Genomic DNA, 17847 nt, shown 5'->3' with positions numbered 1-17847 from the left:
ATATGCTGTACTCAAATTGCAGAGGTGTATTATAGTGTGTGAGCTTTTATCGGTTACTTTTCAAGTTTCAATTGAATAAACAAAGGTTGTGCTTGTTTTTGTCTTTTGTTATGCTTGTTATTACGGTTTTTTCATGAGTAATGAGAGAGGTCTTTATCATTAAGATAGATGGTTCCAATCTTTGAACTGTATTGGAAGTTCTATGCTATACTCAAATTGCAGAGGTGTTTCAAGAGAGCTGCTATTTACACATTCTTTTTTTTCTTTTTGCACACACTTTTCTCTTACACACTCTCTACCATCTTATAAAATGTAAAATTTCTCTTTAACACACCCCTCTTATTACCAAAATACCCTCAATCTCATTAATCTTACCAAATTTCTCTTACACACCCCACCCAATCCATTCAAACAATACACACCCACTCAACCCTTTCAGACAAGATTGAAATTTCGGGTTTGGGTTATAGGGTTTCGCATGTCGTTCGGCACTGGTCTACCGAATATTTCGGTTTCGTTCGGTAGTAAGCTATCGAACATTTCGGTTTCGTTCGGTAGTAAGCTGTCGAACCTTTTAGTTTCGTTCAGCAGCTTACTACCGAACGAAACTGAAAGGTTTGATAGCTTACTATCGAACGAAACCGAAATGTTCAGCAGACTAGTGCCGAATGACCTGCGAATCCGAAAATGAATAATCAAAAAATTCACTCTTGCACTCTAAAAAACCTCAATCCAAATCATCGCAAACTGATGAAAAATGTATTGGGATGAATTAACCAATTGAAATTAGATTAGAAAGCATTAGATTTACATTCAAATCCATAAATTTTATGTTAGGGCATGTCTCCAACTTCCAATGGCTATGATGGAGAGAGGATGCATGGCGGCGATGAAGGCGGGTTGACGGCGGGAGGTAGGTGTCGGCAATTTTGGGATGGAGGTGGGGTCACGGGTGGGGTGTGTTTTGGTTGTGGTTGGAGGTGAGATTGAGGGTGGAGTGTGTAATTGTAGTTTAGGAGTGTTGAGTTTGGGGTGTGTAAGGAGAGGTTTTTTTTTTTTTTTTTTTTTTTTTTTCAAATGATGTGGGTTGTCCTTTAAGGTAATTTCTTTTTGTGTCAATTAAGTAATTTGACAAAATAAATTAGTGGGGTGTGCAAAAAGAAAAAAAAAAAAAAAAAGGTGTGCAAATAGCTGCACTCTGTTTCAATTGAATAAATAGAGATTTGTGTTGGTTGTTTTGGCCAATGTTTCCAATTTTAGCCCAAGAAAGGTTGAAGAAATGTGTACTAGAGTATCTGTGGGATTTAATGCATATATAAAGTTGGGAAATACTTAACGAACATTGCTTATTTTAGTGATGCCTGAATTCATTTTGACAAAGGAAGCTCCAATTACAATAAGAAATCACTCCTCAAAGATAGAGGCTCATAAGAGTTGAACTTAAAACTAATACCTTAATCAGTTTAAGAACTTAATAGGATAATAATACAATAAGGACATTCCACTTTTTATCCTTCAAATATATTCTGATTTTTAGTCCTTTGATTCATATTAGGCTTAACCTGCAACAACCATCTCAACCACCATAGACTCCAAGCTTCACAACAACATTGCCAACATCCTCTGTAATCAGATTGCAGTCTTTGCATGGTCTGTGAACTATATACAGTTTAATTTAGTTGTTTGATTTATAATTAGGATCAACCTGCAATAGCAACCCTCTGCCATTAATCAATGCTGTCAACCAGCAGCGGTGGCCAGCGGGGTGCTGGTCAACGTAGCACCCCACCACACCAGTGCTGGTGTTATTTTAGATAAAGTTTTTTTCTAAGGAAATAATTTTTTGATAAAGTGCCATTTTTGTAAATTCGATAAACCTGTGATCTTAACTTATCTTGAGTATATGACACCCCATCTCCTAACATGTAGGACTTTCTACAGATTATGAGGCTGCAATGCTAATTTAAGCAGCCCTTTTTGTACTCAAACCATGCAAACTCTTTGTATATGCTTTCCTCTCCATTCATGAAAGAGGGGCAATGCAGCTATTTTCATAACATGACTTAAAAACTAAAATTGTAACTTCAACTTTACTTTTTTCCCATTGAAGGACCACACTACAGTGGACTAAGTTTTGAGCCGTAAAACATGATCAATTCACACTTCACCCAAACACCGACTCAAAATACTCCCCGACCAAAAAAATACTCACAAGCAGTCGTGAGCAATGACATCACAAAGACACTCACAATACTCACATTACTACTATTTTCCAATGTAGAAGTTGCCCTTTTTTTTGGAAAGGAAGGTAGAAGTTGCCTTAAGGGCCTTAACTCTGTACTAATCCATCAGTTGCCACTGAAAGCATGTACGCTGCAACGGAGAACTTGAGTATTGCCTCTAACATAATATCAACAATGAAGCACTTTGTATGTTTTGCCTTTTTCCTTTTCCTACTTTTTTTTTTATGTGTGTCATTTGGTTTCACTGAAACATCCTTATTAGGAAGATATATAGAGTATGATGTGTGCCTCTGTGGCTGTTGTTTTTATTTTTGGCTGGTTGTTTATAATGGGTTAGTTTTGAAATGGACTTTTCACTTTTTGGTAAAGTGAATTTGTGGAGAATGATGATACATCTCTCGGTAGTATACACTTTACACTTTACAAACTGTGGTTAGTTGGTTACTGATGGAAATGCAGCCTAGAGAGCTAATGATCAGATATACTCTGTAGTCTGTAGTTTGTGTATTTTGCATCTTTGCAGGTTCAATTTGGCAATTTTTGTGCTACACTAAAGCACTACATATGCACGTGTTCATATTTGTTCGCGCTACGCGGGTTTTGCATCAGTTAATGCGACAAAAATTTCTCCTAATCACAACTGTTAGACAACCACAAAGATACAATGGACAAAATTGAAACTATAAGAACCAAAGTAGTAAATGACCTAAAATATTGGGACCAAAATTGTAATTTGACCTTAAATAATCTTAAAGTGTTTTTACTCATAAACATATATAATGCTTGCAACCATGGATAGCAATTTCCAACTTGACTTGACTTGACTTGCGGTTTATTGCTTTTCTCTATTTCCATATATATGATTGCCTTGGCTCTGAACTAATACATCAGTTGGTGCTTGAAAACACAAATTCTGCAATGGCAAACAGACTTGGTATGTTTTGCTAATCTCTTGCCCTCTCAAAGTTTCCTTCTCACAAAATGAGCATTTTTGGGTTGATTTCCAATAGAAGTTTTATCCCGACTATCATGAATCATCAATTCCTTTTTTCCAACTCCTATTATTTTGCTTTATGTTTGTCATATATTTTTGGTTTCATTGAAGCATCTTTATTAGAATGTCGAATATTTGAGAAGCACTAGCCTTTTTCATTATTTTCTTCTACTTTTGTAAATATATTGCAGAGAAGAGAAGTCACGAAAGAGAGTCTCCACCATATCACTTTCTGATGGAAATAAAGTCATACAGCTTATTATCAAAAACACAAGTAAACACAAATGGTTGGTTTCTTGTGATTAACATAGATGGTTCCAATCTTTGAATTGTATTGGAAGCTGCATTCAAATTGCAGAGATGTATAATAGCTAGTGTGTGAACTTTATCACTTACATTTCAAGTTTCAGTTGAATAAACAGAGATTGTGTTTGGTTTTTTTGCCCAGAACCAAAAGGTGTAAGAAATGTGTGCTGGAGTATTTAATGCATATAAAGTTTTTAAACATTGGAAATATTAGGACAGTAAATCAAATAAGAACTGACTCCACTTTTTATCCTTAAAATATATACTGATTTTTAATTCAGTCCTTCGATTTATAATCAGGCTGAACCTGCAACAGAAATCCTCTGTCAAAAACCAAACATTTATGGGATAAAATTCTGTATATATAGCAACAAAACTTAATGATTACACCTTTTATTTTGGCCAAAGTAGCTTCATTGAAATAAGGAGAAAAGAGAGAGAAAAGACAATACAAGGTATTTCCTTTAAAAAAAAAAAAAAAAAAAAAAGACAATACAAGGTAAAGCCCATAAGCAAAGCTTGAAAAACGCCAGCAGGCCCAGTATCCTCAACCCTCACAAAGTGGATCAGATCAAACACACATTCACAATACAAAAAAACAACACAAAACATCCTAATCATATTAGGACTCTAACCACTTTCTGAAAAAACATATTTATTATTTGACCATCGGAATCAGAGCATAATTGAGAAATAAAGAGTGATCTAGGAAATCCCAGAGTGATTGGGCTAGCAACAGGATCTTAAATTTATACGCTATAGTTCTGTTCTTCCTATATTTGATGGGACTCTATAAACAAGTTAAACCAAGGAAAGGAAATAAGAGATGATCCAAATCCTATATGGAATGGATATACCGCAGGCTGCTAACTTGTTTATAAATAGCAGACTTATGCAGCCAAATCAAACACAAGTGGTACAAGTAATTTCAATCATATTCGATCAGTCAATTAATCATACTCCATTCAGTGAAGATGAGGTTGTCGTGCTTATTCCTTTTGTTCCTAATCAGCGTTCTATCAGCTGCTAAGCCTGGAGAAGGTTATTCTGTGGTTCATCATAACCTCCAACGTTACCTTCAAATTGACCTCTCGAGGGTGACTGGCCCCGAGAGCATTGCTTTCGACTGCCATGGAAGAGGACCGTATGTCGGAGTTTCAGATGGAAGAATCTTTAAGTGGCAAGGATCTCAGCTTGGTTGGACTGAGTTCGCATACACCTCCGCATACGGAACATACAGGTAAATATCAATTTTTTAACACCCTACCTCCAAGTTTCTATCGACTTAATTTTATGCTTAATTTTCCTTTTTAAATCAAAAATAAAATTGATCGAGTGAATTTTATATTAAATAGGCCAAGGTTATTATGTGATGGCTCAACCAATCCAGCCACTGAACCTATATGTGGGAGACCACTCGGCCTAAAATTCGACCCTACCACTTGCGAACTCTACATTGCAGATGCTTATTTTGGACTTCTAAAGACAGGGCCCAATGGTGGTTTGACCCAAAAAGTTGCCAATTCTGTTGGAGGAGTGCCATTCCGTTTCCTAAATGATTTAGACATTGATACTGGAACAGGAATGGTTTATTTTACAGATACTAGCACAATATACCAAAGAAGGTACATAGTACACGGCTCAATGGATAATTTCATCAATTATTTTTTTTTTAATTTGTTTAACAATTTTTGTTGTTTTTTTTTCTCTCATAAGGGCATGGCCTTCGATAATCAACTCTGGTGACAAAACAGGAAGGTTATTGCAATATAACCCTTGGACAAACGTGGTGACAGTGTTGCTCCCTGGCTTGGGTTTCGCAAATGGTGTGGCTATGAGCAAGGATAATTCTTTCCTATTAGTAGTCGAAGGTGCCACAAATAAAATTCATAGGTTTTGGCTTCGTGGACCCAAAGCTTATAGGGCTGAACTTTTTTTTCAACTAGAAAGGGCTGCAGATAACATTCAACGAAACGACAAAGGAGAATTTTGGGTGGCCCTAAATAATGGGGGGGTCCCAAAAGCTTCAGTCGTTCCATGGTTAAGCGGAAATCCTGTAGCGGTAAAGCTTGATGAGCAAGGTAATATATTGGAGGTGTTAGATGGAGATGGTGATACAAGGCTCCAGTCTATTAGTGAAATTCATGAATATAATGGCTGGTTGTGGGTAGGGTCGCCGACAAATGCTTATGTAGGAGTTCTCAGGGTTTAGATGACAAAAGTATTAACTCCTTAATTACATGTAATAAGTCATTTATCTTTAATTTCAAATCAATTCGTTACTGGATAGGAGAATTTTTTTTTCTTGTAAGTTAACACATGTCTAAGTTCTCCCATAATAGTATGCTTAGACTTGTTCTTCATCGCAACTTTAAAGCTAAACCCTTTATGTGAGAAATTGGCTCAGTTACATTTGTATTGAATTTAACATTAAAAAGATGACAGTTTTCGGTGAATAATGACAGACCCAAAAGTATTACAATAACCTAATAGTTATATCATGAAAGATTTAAATCTAAAATCTTGCTGAGAAGCATTTAATATTTCTGAAAAGTGAAGTTATAACTTATAAGTACGTCCTGTTGATCGATGGTTCAAAAATTCAACTTTTGGAAAGTAATCTAAAGCATATGGCAAAGCTAGTTTCAGAGTTATCAAGCTAGATGAGCATATTCGTTGCCTCTACCAAAACAGAGAAGTCATAACTAGTGAGATATAATTGTACACCATCCTGCAAATAACCTACCTCTTCCATCACTAGCTTGACAGACTCACTAATGACTTTCATCAATCTGTCATCGTCTAGTCCAGAATCCCGAATTTCTTGGACAGGAACATCACCAACATCAGTTAGCATTGACCACACGCACCATCAAATGTTTTAAAATTAAAAACAAAAAAGAGACAGCCAAACCAACAAGCATGACATCTCTCCAATTCACCAAATTACAGATTTTTCATAATGTAATTATTAAGCAACCATTGTTGTTTAAACGCTGAAAGCCTTGGGCAATCCTTACTTTACAAGCCAATTTTTAAGAATGAGTTAGGCCATGAGGTTTTAACACTAATAACACATATCTTTCTTGTTGTTTTTGCTGGAAAATATTTTTCAAGAGTTAATGCTAAGTGAGAGACTTGGCATTGCATATATCGTATATGCATCCATAAGTCTAGACCATATGGTTAAGATACTCTCAAATTGATAACCAATTTCTGCAAACATATGTATTCTTTGTGTGATGTTGCAACCTACCCCTGCCTCAGTACAAGAGTAGTTTGTATCTCATCATGGTTTGACATTATCTGGGTCGTAAATCTCCACACAAGATACAAAGCTTTTATAAACTGAGGTCCCTCACCTAACATAAACTTTGGACCTTTGGTGAAGCCTAGTAAATTGTACTCCAAAATACTAGTCTGAGATGTTAATATGGATTAAAAAAAGAAAAAGAAAAAAAAAAGTTATAAAAATGAATAACGGTAAAAGTCTAAAAAATGAGTCTGCACTTTCTAAGAGATTTCCATTTTATTTCCTCTCATTTCATTATGCATCAAATTTCCTCTTTGTCAAATCTAGGTTCAGGAAATAATTTTCTATATTCGCATAACTTTCAAAGACACCACAAAGTGGTATATGTACAGAGCCTAAGCCACAATTACAGGAAATAAATCAATGCATAATTACACCCGTATATCTCTACCTAATTACAAGGTTTGACCTTGTTACCAACTAATTACAGTAATTAATTGAAAGAGTTGACTCACGGTAACACTCCCCCTCAAGTTGGTGCATGGATATCGCACATGCCCAACTTGACAAGTGAGTCAAGAAATACCCTGCTAGCCACTGCTTTGGTGAGTACATCTGCTAGTTGGTCTTCGGACTTCACAAATGGAAAGCTAATGATTCCTGCTTCAAGCTTTTCTTTGATAAAATGTCTGTCAATCTCCACATGCTTTGTTCGATCATGCTGAATAGGGTTGTGGGCAATATCAATGGCTGACTTGTTATCACAGTATAGAGTCATTGCCATTCTTGGTTTAAATCCCAAGTCCTTCAGTAAGTTTTTCAACCAGAGCAACTCACATACCCCAAATGCCATACCTCTATACTCAGCTTCGGCGCTGGATCTTGCTACTACTGGTTGCTTCTTACTTCTCCAAGTCACAAGGTTTCCACCTACAAAGGTGAAGTATCCTGAGGTAGATCTTCTGTTGTCAGCCGACCCTGCCCAATCAGCGTCAGTATATCCTTCAACCTTCAGGTGACCATGATTCGAGAATAATAGACCTTTGCCTGGAGCAGATTTCAAATATCTTAGTAAGCGCTCTACAGCATCCATGTGGGGTTTACGTGGGTCATGCATGAACTGACTCACCACACTTACTGCATATGCAATATCAGGTCTGGTATGAGATAAATAAATCAATTTTCCTACCAGCCTCTGGTATCTCCCTTTGTCAGTAGACGATGCACTCAAACAATCAAATAGCTTGTGGTTCTGTTCAATAGGAGTATCAGCTGGTTTACACCCAAGCATCCCTGTTTCAGATAATAAATCCAGGACATATTTGCGTTGGGATAAAAAAATACCATGCTTCGATCGAGCCACTTCAATCCCAAGAAAATATTTCAAGTCTCCAAGCTGCTTCATCTCAAACTCAGAAGCTAAATACTGCTGTAAATTAGACATCTCCTCAGGATCATCACCTGTGACCACCATATCATCAACATAGATAATCAAAGCAGTGATTTTACCTCTTCTTCGCTTCAAGAACAAAGTATGATCTGAATTACTTTGTTTGTAACCAAAATTCCTCATAGCTTTGGTGAACCTGCCAAACCAAGCCCTTGGTGACTGTTTCAATCCATAAAGAGCTTTCTTCAGTCTACACACCATTCCTGTGTCTGAATACTCTGATATGCCTGGAGGAGGATCCATATATACTTCTTCAGTGAGATCTCCATGCAAGAATGCATTTTTGACATCAAACTGGAGAAGTGGCCAATTCTGATTGGCAGCTAACGATAAAAGCACTCTGACTGTATTCAGCTTGGCAACTGGTGCAAAAGTCTCTTGATAGTCAACACCATAAGACTGAGTGTACCCTTTTGCAACCAACCGAGCTTTGAACCTTTCAATGGATCCATCTGCTCTATGTTTCACTGCAAATACCCATCTACATCCTACGGTTCTCTTTCCCTTCGGTAGGAGAACAAGTTCCCAAGTTCCATTTTTCTTCAATGCTTCCATTTCCTCTGTCATCGCTTTGGTCCACCTAGAATCTGCTAGAGCATCCTGCAATTTACTAGGGATAGATGCAGAAGATAATTGATGTACATAAGATGCATATGACTTGGATAACCTATGGGATGAAACGTGATTATTAATTTGATATTTGACTTTGGCTTTAGGATCAGGTTCATACATAACAGGAGGGATTCCTCGAGTACTACGAGGTGGAAGTTGATATTTTGGAGAATTAGACACAGAATCAGACAAATCAGAAGAAGAAGGTACCTCAAGAAGCACATCTGGAGATGATTGTACTAGTGGTTCAATAGAGGGAGTTGTATTATCATGAACATCACCAGAAATAACATGTTCAGGAGCATGTTGTTCACCATCCCCGTTTGGAGTTGAGTGTTCAGATGAGCGTTCAGGACGACCGTGATCACTAGAAGAAGTAGAATGCTCAGATTCAATTTCCTTTGTCTCTTCTAAAGGCTCTTTCATCTTGAATGTATCATAAAACCCCAAGTCTAAAACCCATTCGGTCTGAGTCGTCGCTTCAACATTCGTCTCCCCCGGAAGGGAAGAATCAGTACTTGTCATAGGATAAAATAACTCATGTTCATGGAAGGTAACGTCCATAGTCACATAGAATCTCTGAGTTGAAGGATCATAACATTGATAACCTTTTTGGTTAGAGCCATAACCCACAAAGATACATTTGAGAGCACGAGGGTGAAGCTTGTCACGCTGATGAGGATGTATGTGGACGAAAACCACACAACCAAATACCCGAGGCTCCAAATGTAAAATAGAGGGAAGAGCAAAGTGATCAGACAAAACATCCAAAGGTCGACGAAACTCCAAAACACTGGACGGAGTTCGATTAATAAGATAAACAGCAGAACTAAGGGCAGCACCCCACAAATAAGTAGGTACACGTCCACCAATCAACAATGCTCGAGCAACTTCCAACAAATGTCGATTTTTCCTCTCAGCAACCCCATTTTGTTGGGGAGTATGAGAGCATGAAGTCTGATGAAGGACGCCATGAGAATCAAAGAAAGCACGTAACTCGTGATTGACAAATTCACCTCCATTATCAGAACGAAGAATTTGAATACGAGACTGAAATTGAGTTTGAACCATGTGATAGAAAGACTTAATGGCAGCACAAGCATCAGATTTATATCGGAGAAACTGAACCCACACCATTCTGGTACAATCATCAATGAAAGTAATAAACCAGCGCATACCGTGAGTAGTAGGCAGTGGAGCGGGCCCCCAAACATCAGAATGAACAAGTTGGAAAGGAGCAGTAGCCCGATGATCACGTGGAGTAAACGAAGTTCGGTGACTTTTAGCCATCACACAAGTTGCACACCGAAAGTCTGAAGCACTACAACCAATGAACAAGGAGGGAAATAACCGTCGAAGATAAGAAAACGAAGGATGGCCTAATCGGCGATGCCACAACCAAACCAGCTTCTTATTCCCCAAGACCTTGTCATCAACTAAATGAGCATGTCCAAAGCGGCCTATATGTCCATCACTGTCTAGATAATACAAACCCCCTCTTCTAGTACCACTACCAATTCTCTCCTGTGTGCGGATGTCCTGAAAAATACAATGAGTGGGAAAAAAAGTTGCAACACAATTGAGAGATTTGGTTAGTTGACTAACAGAAATAAGATTGCAATTTAGCGACGGAACAAAGAGTGTATTAGATAAAGACAAAGATGGAGACAAGGGCACAGTACCGACTCCTACAACGGGAGAAGACACACCATTGGCATTAGTAATAAAATGTGGAGAAATAGGTTTTGACAAAGACTGAAACACAGACTGATTATTAGTCATATGGTCAGAAGCACCAGAATCAATTATCCAAGCATTATCACATGTAAATTGAGTACTCAAAGCAGAAGTAGGTGTACCTGACGTGGCAGCAAAACCGCAAGTAGAGACAAAATTTTGACTAGGAACCAACGTCTCCACCTTAGAGTCAGAAGCTGCCAAATATGTCTTATCGGGAGCAATTAAGAAAGACATATCTTGAGTATCTAAAAAAAAAATTCCTTTTTTTTTTTTTTTTTTTTTTTTTTTTTAACTAATAATACTAAAGAACTAAAATAGAAGAGCGGAACCCTAGTGAGCGGCAGAACGGCGCGGGGATGATCGTCATTGATGGCGACGAAGATGAGTGGTTCGGCAATGAGTGCAGCGGCAATGATCTTCCTCGGTGGAGCAGCAAACTCTCGGCTGTCTTGCAATCGGTCGCAGCGGAAAAACCAATCAGTGATTTCGGCGGATCGAGGCTGAGGATAGCGGCGGCGGGTTACAGAGAACTCACACAGAGGACACACCTAGAGCAAACCAGAGCCGCAACGATCCTCAGATTGGTATCGGTCGGTTCTTCGCAAGCTTCGACGGCGAGAGCGGCGATGAGCAAGCGAGACCAGGAGGAACACTGACAAGCACAGCCGATAATCAGAGGTTGAGAGTCGCGGCGGCAATTTAGAGCCGATTTCGCAGCGGATCGCAGGTCTACCCGGAGATGATGATCAGATTTGGTGCTGGATGCTCTGTGCAAAACAGACAGTAGCAATCCAAGTCCAATAATATGAAATTTCCTGGAAAAAAAAAATTTCGAAGAAGAAAAAAAAAAACAATAGGATATAGAATTTTTATGGAAAAAAAATTCTCAAAAAACCCAGTTAAGATAGTATTAATCAGTAAAACTAAACCTAGAACTCAAGCCCAGTTCATAAGAACTTGGCTCTGATACCATGTCAAATCTAGGTTCAGGAAATAATTTTCTATATTCGCATAACTTTCAAAGACACCACAAAGTGGTATATGTACAGAGCCTAAGCCACAATTACAGGAAATAAATCAATGCATAATTACACCCGTATATCTCTACCTAATTACAAGGTTTGACCTTGTTACCAACTAATTACAGTAATTAATTGAAAGAGTTGACTCACGGTAACACTCTTATACCAGTATGAGATTATTGAACATTAACTATATTGTTGCTTGCCCATGTAACACTAGCCTTTTGCCATAAGTTTCTTCTGCTGTTGTAAATGTACAGCAGGGGTTTCAAGATCCATAAGAGACCTTCCACCAGCTCACTTTTCATTGAAAATACGGTCATATTTCTTGCTATCAAAGACCAAGTAGAAAAGTATGATTCTGGTGTCATTGAAGCACCTGGTGGACACAAATGGTGGGTTTTAATGGTCTACTTTGTCTCCCTATGAACGCTTTTATATGCTTACCATTTGAGAAATAAGAGTGCTGTCCAAAATACTATTGACATCTAGCTTATACTTTAAGACCTCAATTGATGCATAGGATTGGATTGGATAGGTTAAATGGCTAGATTCATGTGTATCAAGGAAGAAGCTTCTAATTTGAAGAAAGAAGATGGGAAGAAGATGGATTAGTCATAAGGGGGAACTAAATTCTTTTAAACCCCTGAAAATAGTGGGATTAGTGGGATAAGTTTCCCCTTATGGCTAATCCATCTTCTTCCTTCAAGTTAAAAGACATTCTTCGTTGAATACACATGAATTTAGCCATGTAACCTATCCAATCAAACCATATGTATCAAATGAGATCTATATGCTTAGTTTCTCTCAAATTCCCCATCTTTTGGCACTGTATTTATAGTTTTATGTTTGTGTTGGAGGAGGCTGTCACTTCACCCAAATGAAACAAATGAGGTGGGGGAGTGGTTACATCTCCCTCCACTTGGTAATAGCGGAGACAGATAATTCTCCTCAAGGGTGGAAGGTTTACGAAGACTTTATATTGTTTGTATTTGATCATTTACCGAAGAAGTATTTGACCATCCAAGGTGAACTCTCTGCTAATTGATATACACATGTGAATGAATGCATGCATAATTGCCGATGCTTCCCATACAATTTACTCAATTTTCAAATTGTACAGATGCTGATGGAGCAATGAGGCGATTTCATGCGGAGAAGACTGATTGGGGTTTTAAAGAATTCCTCCCTCTTGGGGCAGAGGTTTTTGTTTAAAGCCACCATAGGGAATTGGAGTCTCTTGCCATGGTTGAGGAACCTACTGATGGAACTTATAAGTTGAAAAATTTCTCAGCATGACTAGATTAGACTTCTTATCTATCTAAAGTTTTCACTGTTAGAGAAAGAAATTGGTATGTACATCTTTACATCTTTGCTACTTCTGTCTGCTCGTGTGCTTGTGTATGTACATGTGTTTGACATTCTATAATGCAAACTTGCAACCTAGACTGACAATCTATTACTTTCTTTTCCTACTGATTCTAGGATGCTACAGGTTTTTCCAAACGTGAACACTGCTCAAAGGGGAAAATCACTAACAGTTTTCTTATTTGCTGATTTGAAGAACCTTCCAACTAAGAGAGCAATTTATGCAGATTTCAAGCTTCGGATATTGGATCAAGTCAATGGTAAACACATGGAAAAAACAGGTAACTCACCCCTATTTTCGTTCTCAAATTCATTATCTATTTGACTACTCATTGTGCTCACTTGGAAATATGAATTAAAAAAGGTTCATAACCACAAAACATTCATTTCCTAAGGTTACAAAATATGGAAAAATAATCAGATTTATTGAAAGGTTTGGTATTCTGCTTACCTTGATCATGAATGACCAATTAATAACGAGATCTCTTGCTCATATATCTTAATATATTACCAATTTTTCATACGTAACACTTCGTATATATGCACTGGTTCAGTTCTTCAAGTTACACTTGGGGTCATTCAGTCTTTATGTCTTTGGAGAATCTCCACGATTCCGAGAAGGGATTCATTAACAATGATACATTAACAGTTGAAGTTGGAATCCTTGCTGTGTCTTTGATTAAGGTTTTCTCATGAGAGAGAACTTTATCATTGACATAGATGGACTCCAATCTTTGGATTGGAAGCCCTATACATGAATTGTGTAAACTTAATCAGTTACTTTCCAATCTTTGAAATGTATCATTGTGAACTTTATCAGTTACTTTCAAGTTGTAAATTGAATAAATGCAATCAGATAAATTAGCATTGTAATATCCAACTTGATTATGACTTGTATTGTCTGTTGTTTTCCTCTATCTATATTTATATGTCTTGCCTTAAATAATCTTATAATCAGATCAATTAGTATAGTAGTTTCCAACTTAACTTGACTGACTTGTATTTTGTATTGCTTTCCTCTATCTCAATTTATGTACACATTTTTTTTCTTCGCTCTGTACTAATCCATCAGTTGGCACTTGAAAGCACATATTCTGCAATGGCAAGCAAACTTGGTAAGTTTTGCTGCGAGTTTGGAGCAGAGGTTTTTGTTTACAGCCACAATAGCGAATGGGAATCTCTCACCATGGTTAAGGAACCTAGCAATGGTACTTTGAGTTATAACATGTAAAATCTCTTATCTACCTAAAGCTTTCACTGTTGGAGAAAGAAATTGGTATGTACATCTTAACATCTTTTCCACTTCTGCCTGCTCCCGTGCTTGTGCATGTACATGAGTTTGTCTGTTTGACTTCACCAATGCAATCTTGTAACCTAGACTGACATCTATTACTTTCTTTTTCTACCAATTCTAGGAAGTTAAAGGTTTTTCCAAATGGGGATTCTATTCAAAGGGGCAAATCAATAACAGTTTCCTTACTGTTGGCCGATTCGAAGAGCCTTCCAACCAAGAGAGCAATTTATGCAGAATTCAAGCTTCGAATATTGGATCAAGTCAATGGTAAACACATTGAAAGAAAAGGGTGAATTTTTCTGTCAAATTCATCATCTACTTGTTAACTCATTATCCTTCACTTGGAAATAAGAATTAATAAATGTTCATAACCACAAGCGTTTCATTTCCTATGGTTAACAGAAAGCATGGCAAAATAACAGGATATCTTGCTCTGATATCATAAAAAATTACTATTGTTTTCCATATGGTTGTTTGGCAAAAAAAATTTTTTTAACCATTTTTGTAGGATTGAGACAGTTTGGGGCTCCAAGTGAATAGCTTGTAATCTTGTTGCGTCTGTATTAATTGCTAGTTTTTTTTTTTTTTCAAGTGTGGCATACCGTTTAAAAGCTCTTGGAGGATTGCTATTAAAGGTAGGGAGAGCCAGCCCGCAAAATCATAATTTTGCTTTACATATAGGGAACGTTTGGTAGATTGTATAAGACACATGATAGTATAATATAATACTTAAGCATATATATGTTTAGTGCCATCATTTTAAAATTAGTCACATGATTAACTTATCCAGTCAACACCTCTAATACAATAGACACTTGTCTAACTAATACACACCTTGGGACCACTGTTTTATTTTATATTGGGATTAATTTGGATTAACACGCACTCCCAACAATGCACGCGACCCTCCCAACAACGCACGCAATCCTGGCGGCGAATTAAAGTCTTGGCGGCCCAATCAGACAGGAATTAATATCCTGGCAGTCCAGTCCGATAGGATTGATATCCACCCTTCTGATGGCGGGATAATTCCCGCTTAATTATTTATTTGTGGCGGATTGGTCCGCCAAGATTGATCAATCTTGGCGGAATGGTCCGCAACATATGATCAATTAGTTCGCCAGGAATTCTTGAAAATTCATGTCGGACAAGTCTAATCCTCCAGCGTTGTCCGCCAAAATTGATACTATTTGTAATAGTGCAAATCGAACACTACGACCATCGATTGAAGCTATCCGCTACCATTGTCTTCAATAGCTATGTATCTCTCTTCTCTCTTTCTCTCTCCCTTGTGTTGATTTTTGTGATGATCTGTGTGAGCTATGGATGACCTAGGGCTTTTTTTTTTTTTTTTTTTTTTTGTGATGATCATTGTGAGCTGTGAATGACTTAGGGCTTTGTGTTAATTTTTTATGATCTGTGTGAGCTATGGATGACCTAGGGTTGTTGTTTGGCTGTGCATTTGGGTCTTTTCTGAATTTTGAAGGTTTAAATTGAAGCATTTGGGGTGAGAGAGAGAAGGTGTGGGAGGTGAGGTGGTACAAAGTGTAAGCTGAATTGGGTACGTTTTTGTTTCTGGTTTGGTATGCAATTAATTTTGAAAGAGGTATTTGATGCATGGGTTGGTTTGGTTTGGGATCAAAGATGCTTTGTTTTGTTGATTATGGAAAAATTATTGGGTGTATCCGATACATCGCTACGTGGTGTAACCAATCCAACGTGTAAGGGTATTAGTGGGCGGTATATTTATATTAGTAGAGTATAGTATTAATACCATCTATCCATATTATGACATGTTAAATTGGTTACACCACGTGACGATGTATCGGTTACACAGATTGGTTAGCTTAATTTAGTAATACCAGAAGTTGTGCTCTAGGATATGCAATTTTGAGGCGTTGAGGAAATGGGTTAGGGAGATGAGATTTGGATGACCCTTTTAGGTAATGAGCTTGATTGCCTCTGCGAGATTCTGGACAAAGGAAGAGGTCAGTACTAGTACTTGATATCTTAGTTTTGTTGTCTGTTATTGTATGCAAAATATGGTACACCTCACACATAGAAGCTGCTATTGGTTTCTTAAGCAGTAAGTTAGAGATTATAGAGTGGTGCGTACACATAACTGTATCGAGGAACTGCTGATATCAATTTAGCATGCAATATTTAGATAAATTGTTAATGAAGAGGGAAACAGGGCCGGCCCTGAGGAAAATTAACTAGACACCCATACTCATATCAGGAAAATTCAAAAGTAAGATTAGCATGAAACAAATCGGCTTTAAACCCACAGAAAGTCCTTTATAAAAACTTGTATTAGAGTGGTAATAATGAAACTGTCGAATCCTCTAGCTTAAGGTTGTTTTAATTTAATGCAGAGAACTAAATAGAATATAGTTGTGATGTTCAACATTAGATGTAAGATTGAAGAAATAAGAAAAGAAAATTTGCCTGGAAAGGGAAAGATATATTAAGGAACACTTACTTGAGTGATGGATAATGAAAGCTCAAAGCTCAAATTATAGAAAAATGAAGTAGCTGGACGACCATAGGGTTTCACACCCAGAACTTGGCTTCACGTACACCAAAAAGTTCTCATCGCAGGAATATTAAACAAACCAGAAAATTTCAGATAAAAGATTTTATTCATGCTTCATTACTTGTCTCCAAGAAGATACATATACTTATAAAAATACCTCCCAAATAGACTATCATTAAAGTCCCAATTACAAAGAAAAACTCCCAAAATTCATAAAGATAACTCATGCATAAATGTCCTAATTAATTTCATGAAACTGAAACTGACACAAGCACTCAAGAAAATAAAAACTGAAAAGAAACCAAATAAATTGCTGGTAGAAAAGCCAGAAATGTCATAAATGCTTGCTCCAAAACTGTAGAGAAGTAATGGTCTGCACTTATTCCAGCCACAATGAAAGCACTTGATCATTCTTTTTCTTTTTCCATCTTTTCCGCTCATAAACCTTGAATGGTTTAATAATGATATCCTCATCAATTCACACTCGCTGAGAAAGGCTTGACTCCGACAAGATGAAGCTGTAGTAATGCTCAAGAATGTCTGGATCAATACGCTGAAGTTTCTCTTTAGTAATCAAATTGTTATCAGAATCTGGTCAGTTCTTGCACTTGACTAGAAACTTCTGGTATCTGCCATGTCTGGTTGAAACTATCTGTATATACAGACCCCTTCCGTTGATGTATACTTCAACTTAAACATGATAAGGTATGGCTTGTGGGACCCACTCCGCATTGTAATTCAATAATTGAAGCCGTCTATTTTTTAAGTGTATATACGTACAAGGATCATCCTTGCAAAAAATTAGATAAATCCGAAATCGTTTGACTATTTGATTAAAGGGTTATCATTTCAAGTGTTAATGGAATCCATATATTCATCTATTCATTCTATCACAATTAGATGTCTTAATGGTTTTCGATTTATCTAATTTTTTGCAAGGATAATCCTTGTATAGAAACTTAAAAATAGACAACTTCGATCATCAAATTATAATGCGGAGTGTGTTCCATAAGCCATACATCATCCTGT

The 17847-nt window shown here is 37.2% G+C and overlaps 1 protein-coding gene and 1 pseudogene across 1 annotated transcript; both read left to right on the top strand.

Annotated features, from left to right (window-relative positions):
* Positions 1-4297: 4297 nt before the first annotated feature.
* LOC147285999 (protein STRICTOSIDINE SYNTHASE-LIKE 10-like) lies at positions 4298-5808 on the top strand. The gene is made up of 3 exons (XM_086242453.1): positions 4298-4783; positions 4899-5168; positions 5260-5808. Exons 1-3 carry the CDS (start codon positions 4518-4520, stop codon positions 5753-5755), a joined length of 1032 nt encoding a protein of 343 aa, XP_086098579.1. The 5' UTR covers positions 4298-4517; the 3' UTR covers positions 5756-5808.
* Positions 5809-10954: 5146 nt separating this feature from the next.
* On the top strand, positions 10955-13684 carry LOC147285998 (uncharacterized; annotated as a pseudogene).
* The last annotated feature ends 4163 nt before the right edge of the window (positions 13685-17847 follow it).

The sequence above is a fragment of the Dryas octopetala genome, chromosome 4, assembly GCF_963921425.1.
Source record: "Dryas octopetala chromosome 4, drDryOcto1.1, whole genome shotgun sequence".
NCBI classification, from domain to species: Eukaryota; Viridiplantae; Streptophyta; class Magnoliopsida; order Rosales; family Rosaceae; genus Dryas; species Dryas octopetala.
This window is presented reverse-complemented; position numbering and strand designations above follow the sequence as displayed.